The 13,682-nt window shown below is 41.2% G+C and overlaps 1 protein-coding gene across 5 annotated transcripts in view; it reads right to left on the minus strand.

Annotated features, from left to right (window-relative positions):
* Nucleotides 1–13,052, minus strand: part of sima (HIF-1 transcription factor component sima) — a 519,843-nt gene extending 506,791 nt beyond the window's left edge. The window contains exons 1-2 of one of the 5 annotated variants that reach the window (XM_073960486.1): nt 12,400–13,052; nt 11,406–12,109 (exon numbers count right to left, since the gene is read on the minus strand). In XM_073960486.1, coding sequence (XP_073816587.1) covers nt 11,406–11,656 — 251 coding nt within the window. In that variant the 5' untranslated portion in view covers nt 11,657–12,109; nt 12,400–13,052. Of the gene's footprint in view, nt 1–11,405 lie in introns of all 5 variants that reach the window. The other 4 variants (XM_073960485.1, XM_073960489.1, XM_073960487.1 and 1 more) reach the window with 4 other exon arrangements.
* Nucleotides 13,053–13,682: the final 630 nt, after the last annotated feature.

A 13,682-nucleotide genomic window follows, 5' to 3' on the forward strand; every position in this document is an offset into this window, starting at 1 on the left:
ATGTATAGAATAGCTGATGAAAACAAAACGACAAAAAGGTCAATGAACTTTTGTTGAATTCAACCCTCAAACTCTTGCAAATAAGAATTGCCGACAAGGGTGGCAAATAATAATAACCCAACAACAACAACAGCATAAATATGTAATATTACAAGGACACAACAAGCAAACCAACCGGCAAGCAAAATAACGAAGAAAAACAATAGCATAACAAATCAAAATCAAAACAATAGCGAAAATCGTGAAATCGACAATAAGAAAAAAATGAGAAAAATGGAACGGGTAATACTATGCAGGTTTTTGAACGATTAAAGACTCTGAGGAAACTTGCGGACCAATCCAATATTTCAGTGATCGCCTTCTTATCTTCTAATATTCGTATAAATAGACGTCATCAAATTCGATCTGTGTCTAGCCCCTCACATCTGATATGTCGGATGGGCTGAATAACCACCACCAGCGAACGATCGTAACCTATTGGTTGGAGGTGTGGCATTTCACTAGATATCATTTTTCAATACAACTTCACATTAGGTCATGTGCTGTCATGAAATTAATGAAAAAATAATATTTTATTTAAACATATCCTTCCAGATACCACCATGATGTATGTACCTATTTAAAGTTTCCCCCAAAAATAATTCACAAATAGGCCACTTTCGTGTAGTCCCTCCATTGCCATCCCTACTTACCCAAAAAAAAACAGGGAGAGATTTTTAGACAAATAATCATAACTGCCGGCAAATAACAAGCTTTTTTGGCCCCTAGATAAGATTAGATTCCGTTAACATTTCAAGCTCTACGTATGTTTGTTTGCATTGTCATTCTTTCGTACTCAATGAAATTGAAAAAAAAAAACAAAACAAATAAACAAAAACATAAGCGCGTGCAAAGCACGAAAAATTTTTGTTGTTATGATTAGTAAAGTAACCTCCTAACAACAAAAATCTTCTTAGATAGAGGGAGGTGCTCTTTTTTAATATGGCCGCTAAGAGAATTGTGGATAATATGCGGTAGGTATGAGCCATAAGCAAACCAAACATTAGGATTTTTTATTAATTTTCTCGTTTAGAGTTAAGCTTAATGATCTGAAATTATTTGCAAGTGAAAAAGGAAAGCCATGGACTCGAACCCACATAGTCACCAAATTACGTTACCTGGTTTCATTGGTGGTAAAGCAAATCTTCGGACGTATCGACTATGTAATGGCTTCTCTGTCCTAGAACTTATCGTTTTTCAAATGCAAATGTGTTTTTATACATTAACGGATATTTGGCCGTTGAAATGTATTTTCTTCACAACAACCGCTTTTTGCGATGCCTTTGAAGTTATGAGTTTTGGCTTTGAACGCTAACACGCCGTGACAACATTTTTTTGATATGTTTTCAAGGACGTGGGTTCAAATCCCAGCCGTGGGTTCAATCCCAGCCCAGGATTTTTTGTCACACTAATATTAAAAATATAATAACAAATTATTCGAAAATATTCTATTTGATCGATATTGTACGATGCTGTGCTATCAGAGAGAACAATGATAGGCTGCTCAATATGAAGTAACGGAGAAAATTTTTAAAATTACTTTAAGCGATTAATGATCCAGTCAAGGCATTCCATACTAAGAACACCTTCTATAGGTCTTCTACAAATAGAAGAGTTTCAGTAGGTCTTCTAAGAATAGAAGATATTGTTGTTGTTGTTGTAACAGTGTTTTTGTTATGTTTATTTGTTCGTTCCTCTGTTCAATCTGGCTCTGGGTCTATCTCCAGTTCCAGAAAAGTGGCTGCTTCGATGGGATGTAGCCACAGATCCACTGGAGTTAGATGGGTAGGTTTGGCGGGCAGTTAAAAAGGTATTGTGTGTCGTGCGGGCCCATGCCGCATACTGGGCATATGTCTTGCACGGCGCGATCGATTTCCGCCCAATACGAATTTAGGCGACTGCAATATCCCGAGCGTAGTTGAGCCAAAACTACTCTGGTTTGTAGTGGCAGCTGACGCTCCTCAGCTGCGATAGATGGAGGATGTACTCCGAGTACTTTATTCACACTATAATTGCTTAAGGCCTTGGCAACTGCGTCCGTGTGAATGCTATTCAATCGTGCTTGATATGCTTGTTGATCTAGGGGGTTCTCTCCTGTATCGTTGGACCTCTCCCTCTAGAGCATGGATATCCTTCCTGATCTCCCGGAATGGGCCGGGCCTACCCACAAGATGGTGATTGGGATGGTTCACACGATAACATCCAAGCAGGTACTGCAACGAAAGCATCTCAATTGTGTTGCTTTACAGGAAGAATTTTTTGCCTCCTCATGTATATGGTCCGCTGAAGATTTGAGGAGGCACCCTGTCGCTGTTCTCAGGGCGGCATTCTGGCAAGTTTAAATCTTTTTCCAGTTCGTATCACACAATCTCAGGGACCAGACTGGAGCCGCATAGCTTACCACAGACCGACCTATCGCGTTATACGTGGCCAACAAGGTTTCTTTATCTGCACCCCAAGTGCTGCCGGCCAGGGACTTGAGGACCTTGTTCCTTCTTTTCCACTTGTCGCAGATAGATGTGGCGTGTGCGCACGACGTGAATGTAGTGTCGAATGTGACCCCTAAAATTTTAGGGCAGTTTGTGGTCGGAATTCTGCTACCGTCGACCACGACATTCAACTCACGTCCAAACTGCGCTGTCCATGTGGTGAACAGAGTGGCTGTAGATTTTGTGGGGGAAATCTGCATATCCTCGAATGGAAAAAGGTGGTAAGATCGGTTAAATAGTTGTTCAGTCTCTCACAGATGTCATCAGGATAGGTACCCGACGCCAGGATGCAATCATCCGCATACGTCACGATTTCAATGCCGTCTGGAGGGGGTGGAATACAGGAGAGGTAGAGGTTAAACAGTTCCGGAGATATCACCCCACCTTGGGGAACTCCCTGTTTCACTCTACGGGGTTTGGACTTCTTATTCCTGAATTCCACGTACGACTGGCGTCCACACATATAGTTGACTATCCAACGTTTCAAGCTTGGCCGGAGAGTTGTCTGCTCAATGTCCTCAAACAGCGTGGAGTGCCTGACTGTATCAAAGGCTTTAGATAAGTCAAGCGCCACCATCACTGTTCTATCGCACGGCCGTCTCTGGTTGAGTCCTTTACAGATATATGTGGTAATGGCGTGCAGCGCTGTTGTCGTGCTGTGCTGCTTACGGAATCCATGCTGATGATCGGCAACTTGATAGCTATTTCTGATACTGGGGAGGACTAAGGCCTCAAGGGTCTTTGCTACGGGCGACAAAAGCGAAATCGGCCTGTACGATTCACTTTTGCTGGCATCCTTGCCTGGCTTCCGTAGTGGGACCAACCGCCCCATTTTCCAGACTTCGGGAACAACGAGGGTGGCTAGCGACAAGTTGAAGACTTTGGTGAGATACTCGACACCCGGCTCATCCAGCTGCTTCAACATTACCATGGAGATTCCATCAGGGCCCAACGCTTTGGATGATTTAGCGTTCCTGATGGCATTGGCAAAATCATCCATTGTAAATTGTGGTGGTTCATCCTCGGCAGGAAGAGATCTGATGCGACGTAATACTCTTCTCTTCGCCCTGTCACTCTCGGGATGCTCGACAAACTGTCGATTGAAATTACTTGCGCACCTCTTCGGGTCAGTCAACGTAAGGTCGCCAAACGTGACTGAGGTCCTATCTTCCCTTCTTCCAGGGTTCGAGAGTGACTTAACCGTTGCCCACAATTCACCTATACCGGCTCCAATGTTGCAGCTCTTCAGATGATTTAACCATTTGTTCCGCTTATGCTCGCCGACCAGCCTGTTAACTTCCAGTGTCAGCTCCCTGACTCTGGGGTCATTGGGGTTGATACGACGAAGCTCATCATGTTCATTTGCTAATCCCGTCGCCTCTGCTGGGAAATTTGGTCTTACTTCGGGTATTCGACCAGCAGGGATATGGCGAGCGGCTGCAGCAGTGATGATGTCCCGGAACGTCCTTTCCGCTACCCGAACATCAGAAGGATTGGGCAATTCTCTGAAGCGGTGATTGGTGAACTCTCTGAAACTCGGCCAATCAGCTTTTTTATGATTGACGAACGAACGTGCGGCGTTCAGAGGTGATGAAGTCGGGTGGTCTGCTAATGGAGACAATTATGGGGAGATGGTCTGATCCAAGGGAAATGACGGGTTGCCAGGTAACGTCATTTGTCAGACCAGGTGACACGATGGTTATGTCAGGCGAACTGTGACACTCTCCTCTAATTCTGGTAGGGGCGTCCTCATTGACCGTGCAAAACGTAGAGCTATCAATCTGCTCAGCCAGCGCTGTACCTCTCTGGTCGTTTCCGAGGGCCGAATGCCACATCTCATGATGCGCATTAAAATCCCCCAGGACCAGACGATTATGACCTTGCAAGAGCGGGCTAATGTCAGGCCTATAATCAGGGATACAGCTATTTCTCGGCGGGATGTATACATTCAGCATTCAGCAACATTGTAACCATTACAATGCTCTATGCTGTGGTTGTTGTTCAGCTTGGTTTCCTGCACCGCCGCGACCTTGATGTTCTTCCGACTCATAAAATCTACTATCTCCTCGATCTTACCTCGGAGTCCATTGCAATTCAATTGCAAAAAGGCTGCATTTTCGGGGATTGGGACAACAACGGCTGGTGTTAAAGGCTGCGTGTGCGGTTGTTGTCGAGGGGACTGCGGGGGAGTTTCGTAATCAGACGACGAGGGAGTCTCGTAATCCGACGACGACTCACTGGGGACTGTGTTCACACAGCATGCAGCAACATATCCCTGTCGTAGTCCCTCACGTGGACGAGTCCAGAGCAACCCCTTAGACGAGTCCAGAGCAACTCCTGACATCTATTGCATCTCACCGAAATAGAAGATATTATGTTGGTCTTCCAGAGATAGAATATCTTTCATAGGATTTCCTTCTACAGGCTTCTAGAAAGAAGTCGTCTGTATGTAGTTCTACTTTCTACAGATCTTCTATGGATGCAAGTGGTTCTAGAAGTTTTCTGTATATTGAAGACTTCGATAGCAGAACTCAACAACTTTCTATTTTCTAGAAGACGAAATTCCTAATTGGAAGTGGAAGTGCAAAGGGAAATAATGAGACATCAACACTGCCGCAGCCGCTCGTCATATACCTGATGGTCGAATACCCTAAGTGAGACCAAAGTACCCAGCAGAGGCGACGGAATTTGAAAATGAGCGTGATGAGCTTCGTCGTCCCAACCCCAGTGACCCCAGAGTCAGGGAGCTGAGAAAAATCAATTTTATCTTTGTAAATTATATCAAATTTCCCATAATTATTAGACCATCTCTTATTTGACAAATGTTATCGGAATCGTCGGCTTTTAATTGCCTCGTTCGTTTGTCGTTCGCAGAAATACGTGATTTGTTGTTAATGGTAGGTTGTTGTTTGGCTGTGGTAATGGCGGGAGAATTGTTCATCATTTCGTTTTACCAATAAGCAAGTTGTCGTCTAGTAAGCAAGCGGCAAGCACGAGCTATATTATTAAAAGAAAGCTGATATTTTTGTTTTCTTCGTTCTCTTTGATGTTATTTTTATTTGTGTTTTTGTTTTCATACATGCTTTATGCTCTCTTACTCCAATCTACACACGATTCTTAATAGCTTTCGTAAAAAAATATCTTTGAAATTGTTTATTATAGCTTTGTTGTTTTTATTCTTTACATGATATGCAAGACAAGGTCTCGGTCAATGTGACTGTATGGCAGCACACACAACACATGATTGCTGCTTCTATGACTTTTATTTGGTCTTTGTCAGCTACCAACCCACCAACCAATTGACTGATAATTTTTCCACCATTTGTTTAAGATTTCCATTAAAAATTGTGCGCTCTCTCTCTCCTTCGCTCTTTTTCTTGTGTTTCTTCCAAATTGCTTATGAAAGCTTTTAATAATATTGCGAAAATGAAATTCGTTTATTCACCTCTTTTTTTGAAATTTTCATTTCGGTTTTAACCAAATAAACAATAAAAAAACGGCAACAATGTGCATTTTATCATTACTTTTTGCATTATTGTAGCTTTTGTTGTTGTCTTTTGCCTAATAACTTATGTAAGAACAATTTTGTTTTCTTGTTATAGATTAGAATTTTCATGGTCAAATTTTGTTTTGGCCATGTCGCTGCCTGTCCATATTCCCTGTTTTGATAAGCGGGCTAGTTCAATATGCCTATGTTGGGACGCTTATCACTTTGTTTTGGGGGAAAGCAATCGATGAGACATTTTCATTAATCTTTTTTCCGTGAATTAATAATTTGTTGGTAAATTCTTGGTATTTAGTTTTTGCCATGCGTTGTTGTTAAATTTAATAGCAACAATGATGTCAGCTCATTGCCAAAAAATCCATATTGGGTTTCCTGGAAATATTAAAAATGGACTGGGGCTAATATTATACAGTCCAAACCTTTTATAGGCCTTTTCTACTAGGGATACGTATTACCAAGCAAAAATCGATCTTTCGATCTTTTGATTCTTAGAACTCAAGAACGATCTTTTGATTCTTAAGTACAGTACACATTGTCAGTTTTGAATGACGATTTTTTGCAATTATCGATAACTGTCCAACCGTCCAGCAACCTCAAAATATTTTGTGGTTGCATGATGAATGACAAAAATGAACGGCCACACTAGCAAGCAACAACAAAGCTGTCATTCAAAACTGAAAATGTGTACCCAGCTTTACTTAGTCCCAATTTACATTAGGCGAGTTTACTTGCGGCAATTGTCAGTTTGTAGGTGAGAGAGGGGGCTGAGAGGCAAAGGGTTACCATATGCCCCACCTCTCTCTCCATCAAACTGACAATTGCCGCAAGTAAACTCGCCTAATGTAAATTGGGACTTAGAACTCAAAAATCGATTTTTCGATTCTTGCGTAGGAATCAAAAATCGGTCTTTCAATCCTTTGATTCTTACTTAGAACTCACTGGGATAAAAGAATCGTTCGATCAAAATGACTCCTTAGTTGAAAATGTGAACGTTTTAGTATACAATGCTTCGCGTTCAACACTGCCGTACCGTTAGATTAACTTTGTTCATCAGTACAACAAATAATATAATATTGTTGTCTTGCTCTTACCAATGTAATATATTTCATTTTCGTGGTACATCAAAAAGTCAAAACAGAATTGATCTTTCGATTCCCAATGCAACAATAGAAGAATCATAATAGAAAATCGATCTTTCGATTCTCTAAGAAGTCAAAACTCGATTCCGATTTGTAGATTCTTCAAATCAAAGAATCGAGGAATCGATTACTCGAAAATCGACTTGCGTATCCCTATTTTCTATATGAAGACTTTTTAATCCCCCAACTATAAAATAGACTGTAGAGTTGGGTATTCTAGTTTCTAGTTCACTGTATTAGTTCCAAAACGTATAAGTAACGTCATAAAATCTAATGTATGATATTACGTATACGCAGTTTGTTCATACAACTAATGTGGACCACTGGAACTGTCCAATCCCACGGCAGCGGGTTCTTTCGTACCGGATTGACCCGGAACAACACAAAATCATCGTTCCGGCCAGCGGTTGCCACCTCAGTGTACATATGTTTGTATTTGTTTCATTTTTCTGTGTTGGGAGCAGCATATCCCGGAACGGAGTAAAACCCAGGACCAATATATCTGTGCTCAGTTTGTCACATCCGCATCTTCACCCACATCTAACCTTCGGTGAGATGCAATAGATGTCAGGAGTGGGTGCATATAAGGGGTTGCTCTGGACTTGTCCACGTGAGGGACTACGACAGGGACTATGTTGCTACATGCTGCGTGAACACAGTCCCCAGTGTCGGATTACGAAACTCCCCCGCAGTCCCCTCGACAACAACCGCACGCGCAGCCTTTAACACCAGCCGTTGTTGTCCCAATCCCAGAGAATGCATCCTTTTTGCAATTTAATTGCAATGGACTCCGAGGTAAGATCGAGGAAATAGTAGATTTTATGAGTCGGAAGAACATCAAGGTCGCTGTGGTGCAAGAAACCAAGCTCAACAACAACTGTAGCTTACAACATTGTGATGGTTACAATGTGCTAAGGAAAGATGGCACCAGAAGTGGAGGTGGGGGAAAGCTAATCAGCGTTCCTATTGCACCAGTCTGTCCAATACAGACCTATCTCGCTTGAGCCTGTCTCTAATGACCCGTACATGGAATGTATGTGGATAGCAGTCAGGTGTGGAACTGCCGAGATAGAGTTGCTGAACGTATACATCCCGCCGAGAAATATCTGTATCTCAGATTACGTGCCTAACATTAGCCCGCTTTTGGAAGATCATAATCGTCTGGTCCTGGGGGACTTTAATGCGCATCATGAGATGTGGCATTCGGCCCTCGGAAACGACCAGAAGTACAACGCTGGCTGAGCAGATTGACTGCTCTTCGTTTTGCACGGTCAATGAGGACGCCCCTACCAGAATTAGAGGAGAGTGTCACAGCTCGCCAGACATAACCATCGTGTCACCTGGTCTGACAAATGACGTTACCTGGCAACTCGTAATTTCCCTTAGATCAGACAATCTCCCCATAATTGTCTCCATTAGCAGACAACCTCATTACCTCTGAACGCCGCACATTCGTAAATCATAAGAAAGCTGATTGGCCGGGTTTCAGAGAGTTCACCAATCACCGCTTTAGAGAACTGCCCAATCCTTCTGATGTTCGGTTAGCGGAAAGGACGTTCCGAGAAATCATCACTGCTGCAGCCGCTCGCCATATCCCTGCTGGTCGAATACCCGAAGTAAGACCAAACTTTCCAGCAGAGGCGACGGGATTAGCAAATGAGCGTGATGAGCTTCGAAGAACCAACCACAATGTCCCCAGAGTCAGGGAGCTGCCACTGGAAGTTAACAGGCTGGTCGGCGAGCACAAGCGGAACAAGTGGTTAAATCATCTGAAGAGTTGCAATATTGGAGCAGGTATAGGTGAATTGTGGGCAACGGTTAAGTCACTCTCGAACCCTGGAAGAAGGGAAGATAGGACCTCAGTCACGTTTGGCGACGTTACGTTTACTGACCCGAAGAGGTGCGCAAGTTATTTCAATCGACAGTTTGTCGAGCACCCCGAGAGTGACAGGGCGCAGCAAAGCACGACAACTGATCTGCACGCCATTACCACACATATTTGTAAAGGACTCAACCAGAGACGGCCGTGCGATAGAAGAGTGATGGTGGCGCTTGACTTATCAAAAACCTTTGATACAGTCAGGCACTCCACGCTGTTTGAGGACATTGAGCAGACAACCCTCCGGCCAAGCTTGAAACGTTGGATAGTCAATTATATGTGTGGACGCCAGTCGTACGTGGAATTCAGGAACAAGAAGTCCAAACCCCGTAGAGTGAAACAGGGAGTTCCCCAAGGTAGGGTGATATCTCCGGAACTGTTTAACCTCTACCTCTCCTGTATTCCACCCCCTCCAGATGGCATCGAGATCGTAACGCATGCGGATGATTGCACGATCCTGGCGTCAGGTATGCCTATCCTGATGACATCTGTGAGAGACTGAACAACTATTTATCCGATCTTACCACATTTTTCCATTCGAGGAATATGCAGATTTCCGCCACAAAATCAACAGCCACTCTGTTCACCACATGGACAGCGCAGTTTGGAAGAGAAATGAATGTCGTGGTCGACGGTAGCAGAATTCCGACCACAAACTGCCCCAAAATTTTAGGGGTCACCTTCGACACTACTTTCACGTCGTGCGCGCACGCCACAGCTATTTGCGACAAACTGAAAAGTAGGAACAAGGTCCTCAAGTCCCTAGCCGGCAGCACTTGGGGTGCAGATAAAGAAACCTTGTTGACCACATATAACGCGATAGTTCGGTCTATGGTAAGCTATGCGGCGCCAGTCTGGTCCCCGAGATTATGTGATACGAATTGCCAGAATGCCGCCCTGAGAACAGCAACAGGGTGACTCCTCAAATCTTTAGTGGACCATCTACATGAGGAGGCAAAGATTCTTCCAGTAAAGCAACACAATGAGATGCTTTCGTTGCAGTACCTGCTTGGATGTTACAGTGTGAGCCATTCCAAACACCATCTTGTGGGTAGGCCCGGCACATACAGGCAGGTCAGGAAGGATATCCATGCTCTAGAGGGAGAGGTCCAACGATACAGGAGAAAACCCCTAGATCAATAAGCGTATCCATCAGGTATAAATAGTATTCACACGGATGCAGTTGCCAAGGACTTAAGCAGTTATAGTGTGAATAAAGTCCTCGAAATACATCCCCCATCTATTGCAGCTGAGGAACGTCAGCTGCCACGACAAACTAGAGTAGTTTGGCTCAACTACGCTCGGGATATTGCAGTCGCCTAAATTCTTATTGGACGGAAATCGACCGCGCCGTGCAAGACATCTGCCCAGTATGTGGCATGGGCCCGCACGACACAAAACACCTTTTCAACTGCCCAGCCAACCCTACTCATCTAACTCCAGTGGATCTGTGGTTACATCCCATCGAAGCAGCCACTTTCCTGGAACTGGAGATAGACCCAGAGCCAGATTGAACAAAAGAACGAACATACCTAGAAACATATGGCCTGTTCCCGTACTTTATAAAGTGGTAAAAGTAGTAAAAGTTGTAAAAGTCGTAAACGATTTTCATATAAATTTTGTGTACGGGAACGCAAAATGTGTAAAAGTGGTAAAAATTGTAAAAACTTTTTAGTTCTGGAACAGAGCTATAATAACAAACACTATTACAACAACAACAACTGGAACTGTGTAGTGAACTAGATAGTTCCATATGGGTACAACTCTAATAGACTGAGTCCAAAAAGGAATTTTTATATTTTCCTTCTATTGGCTTGGACCTCACAGCAGACATTGTGGATTGCCCTGTTGACGACATCTTCGAAACAATTGGCACGTTAGGTCAAAAAACGTCACCAACAGGTCTATGTTTATTGTTTGAGATCTTCGAACCGTAAGCTTTGATAAAAACGGTGTTTAAATATACTAACTTCCTCTTAAACCACCCAATCTTCTTTCATTTTACCAAAAACTTATAGATTTTGAATTGGTCGGAAAAGTATGTCATTCACATCACACTTTCTGACAGGCCTTCCAAACTTCAGAAAAATCTTTTATAATTGCCAATTATCTGAAATTTTTTATCAGCGTTAGCCGTTACTTTCTCTCTACAAAACACAAAAACTTCGAGAACGATTTTCTTTTATTGCACATATAACTGATATTGGACTGACACGAAAGTATCGAAATTGGGTTTAAAAAAAAAAAACAAATATAGAAATTTTGCATTGATGGTCAGTCAATATACAGCCAAGAAAAATTGCTTAAGTTGAAAAATTCATACATGATGAGAGGGCAAAATCTCTAAAACTTACCTTCTTTTCTCCTTGGGTTTACCACTGGCTGTCAAAGCAACAGTTGTTGTTGGTGCTGGGGTGGTCATTACCGGAGTTGCTGACGATGAATTTCCAGAGGCTTGAAGATGATCAACAGCTGATTTGTTAGCTGTTTGTTTCACTTGCAAACTATTGTTGTTGTTGGTGACCATGACTATGTTTGCATTGTTGTTGCCACCAGCTGTAGTCGTGGTGGCGTTGTTATTTACTAATTTTGATATTGCACCCATTGATTTTGTTGATATTTAAGTAACAACAAATTAATTTGCATTCACGATTTTTTTATAATAGAGTTGAGGTTGATAAAGGCGATTATTTCTCAAAATTGGTTTTAGCTTTTTAAAGATATTTAAATATTCTTTTCTGTTTCACACTAACTTATGTAGCAAATATTCGAGATGTATTTTCCTTCCTTTGGAATTGACACTTAAACAATTAGAGACACACAAAATGGTACTGTACAGGCACTTTCTTTGTTTCTTTCGAAAATATATATATATTTTTTAATAAAAAATTTCTTTATTTTCTTTTATTTTGAAGTTATTTCTTCCATAAAAAATCTCATGCACAGATTTGCCTCTCACAAACCTCTCTTTGCTCTCTCTTTACGAAATGGCATTCAACAAGAGGATTTATTTATTATTTGACACTTTTGTTTTAGTTGTTGTTTGTTGTTTTTTGATCTATGGGAAAATGGGAGATATATTTGACTTTTAATTTATTGATTTTATTTCTTTAATTTTTCTCTTTTTCTCCTTTCTAGATGTTGATGTTACTTCCACAAACACTTATGTTTTATTAGTAGTATTTGTTGTCGTGGTAGGGCAAACGAGAGAAATTATTACTTAATCATGCCACTGGCTGACAACCATATAGAAAAAAAGATCAAATAAACAATGAGGCACATACAAACGCACACACACTTAATCAAAGAAACACAAAACACTTTACAGAAAAAATACTTCACACGAACCTTTTTTCCATACACTTTTCCCTCGTATTAATTTGATTGTGTTATTGTTGTTGGTGGTGGTGTTGTTAGTTAGTAGCCTGTATTGGATTTTTGGACTTTTTCTTTTTGGAAGAATATTTATTTATTAGAAGAAGAAAGCCCATAAGATTCCACACTCACAATCACTGGCAAGCTGCGGGAAATGGAACTTTCTTTTTAAGCATGCGACACTAAATGGTTATTGATAATTCTTGTCGTTTCTTTTAAGCTACAATCACTTGTTATTTCACTTTTTATTTTGCGAAGATATGGGATACATCTGAAGGGCAAAATATATTCCCGCACAAAGATGTGTTACTTGGATTATGTTGAGTTGTTATTTGTTATTGGGGTCAATATAACGAACGTCAAAACGCGTATTAAACTCGTCCGTTCCAAATCCACTCGACACGACACACAGAGTTTTGTTTGTTTTCAACGTTCATATCACTATGGTTTTTATAGTTTTCAACAATATTATGTTTGTAGTAATTAATAAATTTTTACAAGACGATATATGAAAACACATACGAATTGAATTGGAAATCACGAATTAATAACTAAAAGGAGGGAGCAAAATAATTCATGGTTGTTAAAATGATTGTCGTCGTAACAGTGTTGATCAAAAAGTGTCTGTATGGTAGGTTAGTTACAATTAGTGGCCAACGTATTGTGTGCGTAAATCAGCTGATATTTTGTTTGTTCAAGGAAAATCGAGAAGAAAAAATGGTGCCAATTTATTACGATCAAGAAAGAGCGGCGACTTCATAATAGAGCTGGCAAACTATCATTATACCCAATATTAGATATTTTCGATATTTCATTTCAAAAAAATCGATAGCTATCGATTTTATCGTTATACTATGTTTACATTTACGAAATCCACTCGATTTCAACTGTCAATTCCATTGCTCAAACGTCAAACGAAATCCAATAGATTTCATATGAGTTTTCATTTGACGTATACACAAAAGAATTGACAGATGAAATCGAGTGGATTTCGTAAATGTAAACTAGTATTAGTTTGTGATCACCATTAATTTGGAAATGAAAATGGCGGAAATGACTATGCTCTTGTGCAAAGTACTTCACAGAAATATAAAGAAGAAAAAATAATTGATTTTATTTAATAAAATAAAAACACACAGAAATACAACTTAAGACCGCTGCACATACGGCGCGTTGAGCTTTGCGTTACAACAACCACATAAAAACTTCAAGAACAAACTTGGCATCACTTACCTATTATTCATTTGTACGTATGA

This window comes from Musca autumnalis, unplaced genomic scaffold (genome assembly GCF_047663935.1).
Source record: "Musca autumnalis isolate F117 unplaced genomic scaffold, ASM4766393v1 scaffold_1, whole genome shotgun sequence".
NCBI classification, from domain to species: domain Eukaryota; kingdom Metazoa; phylum Arthropoda; class Insecta; order Diptera; family Muscidae; genus Musca; species Musca autumnalis.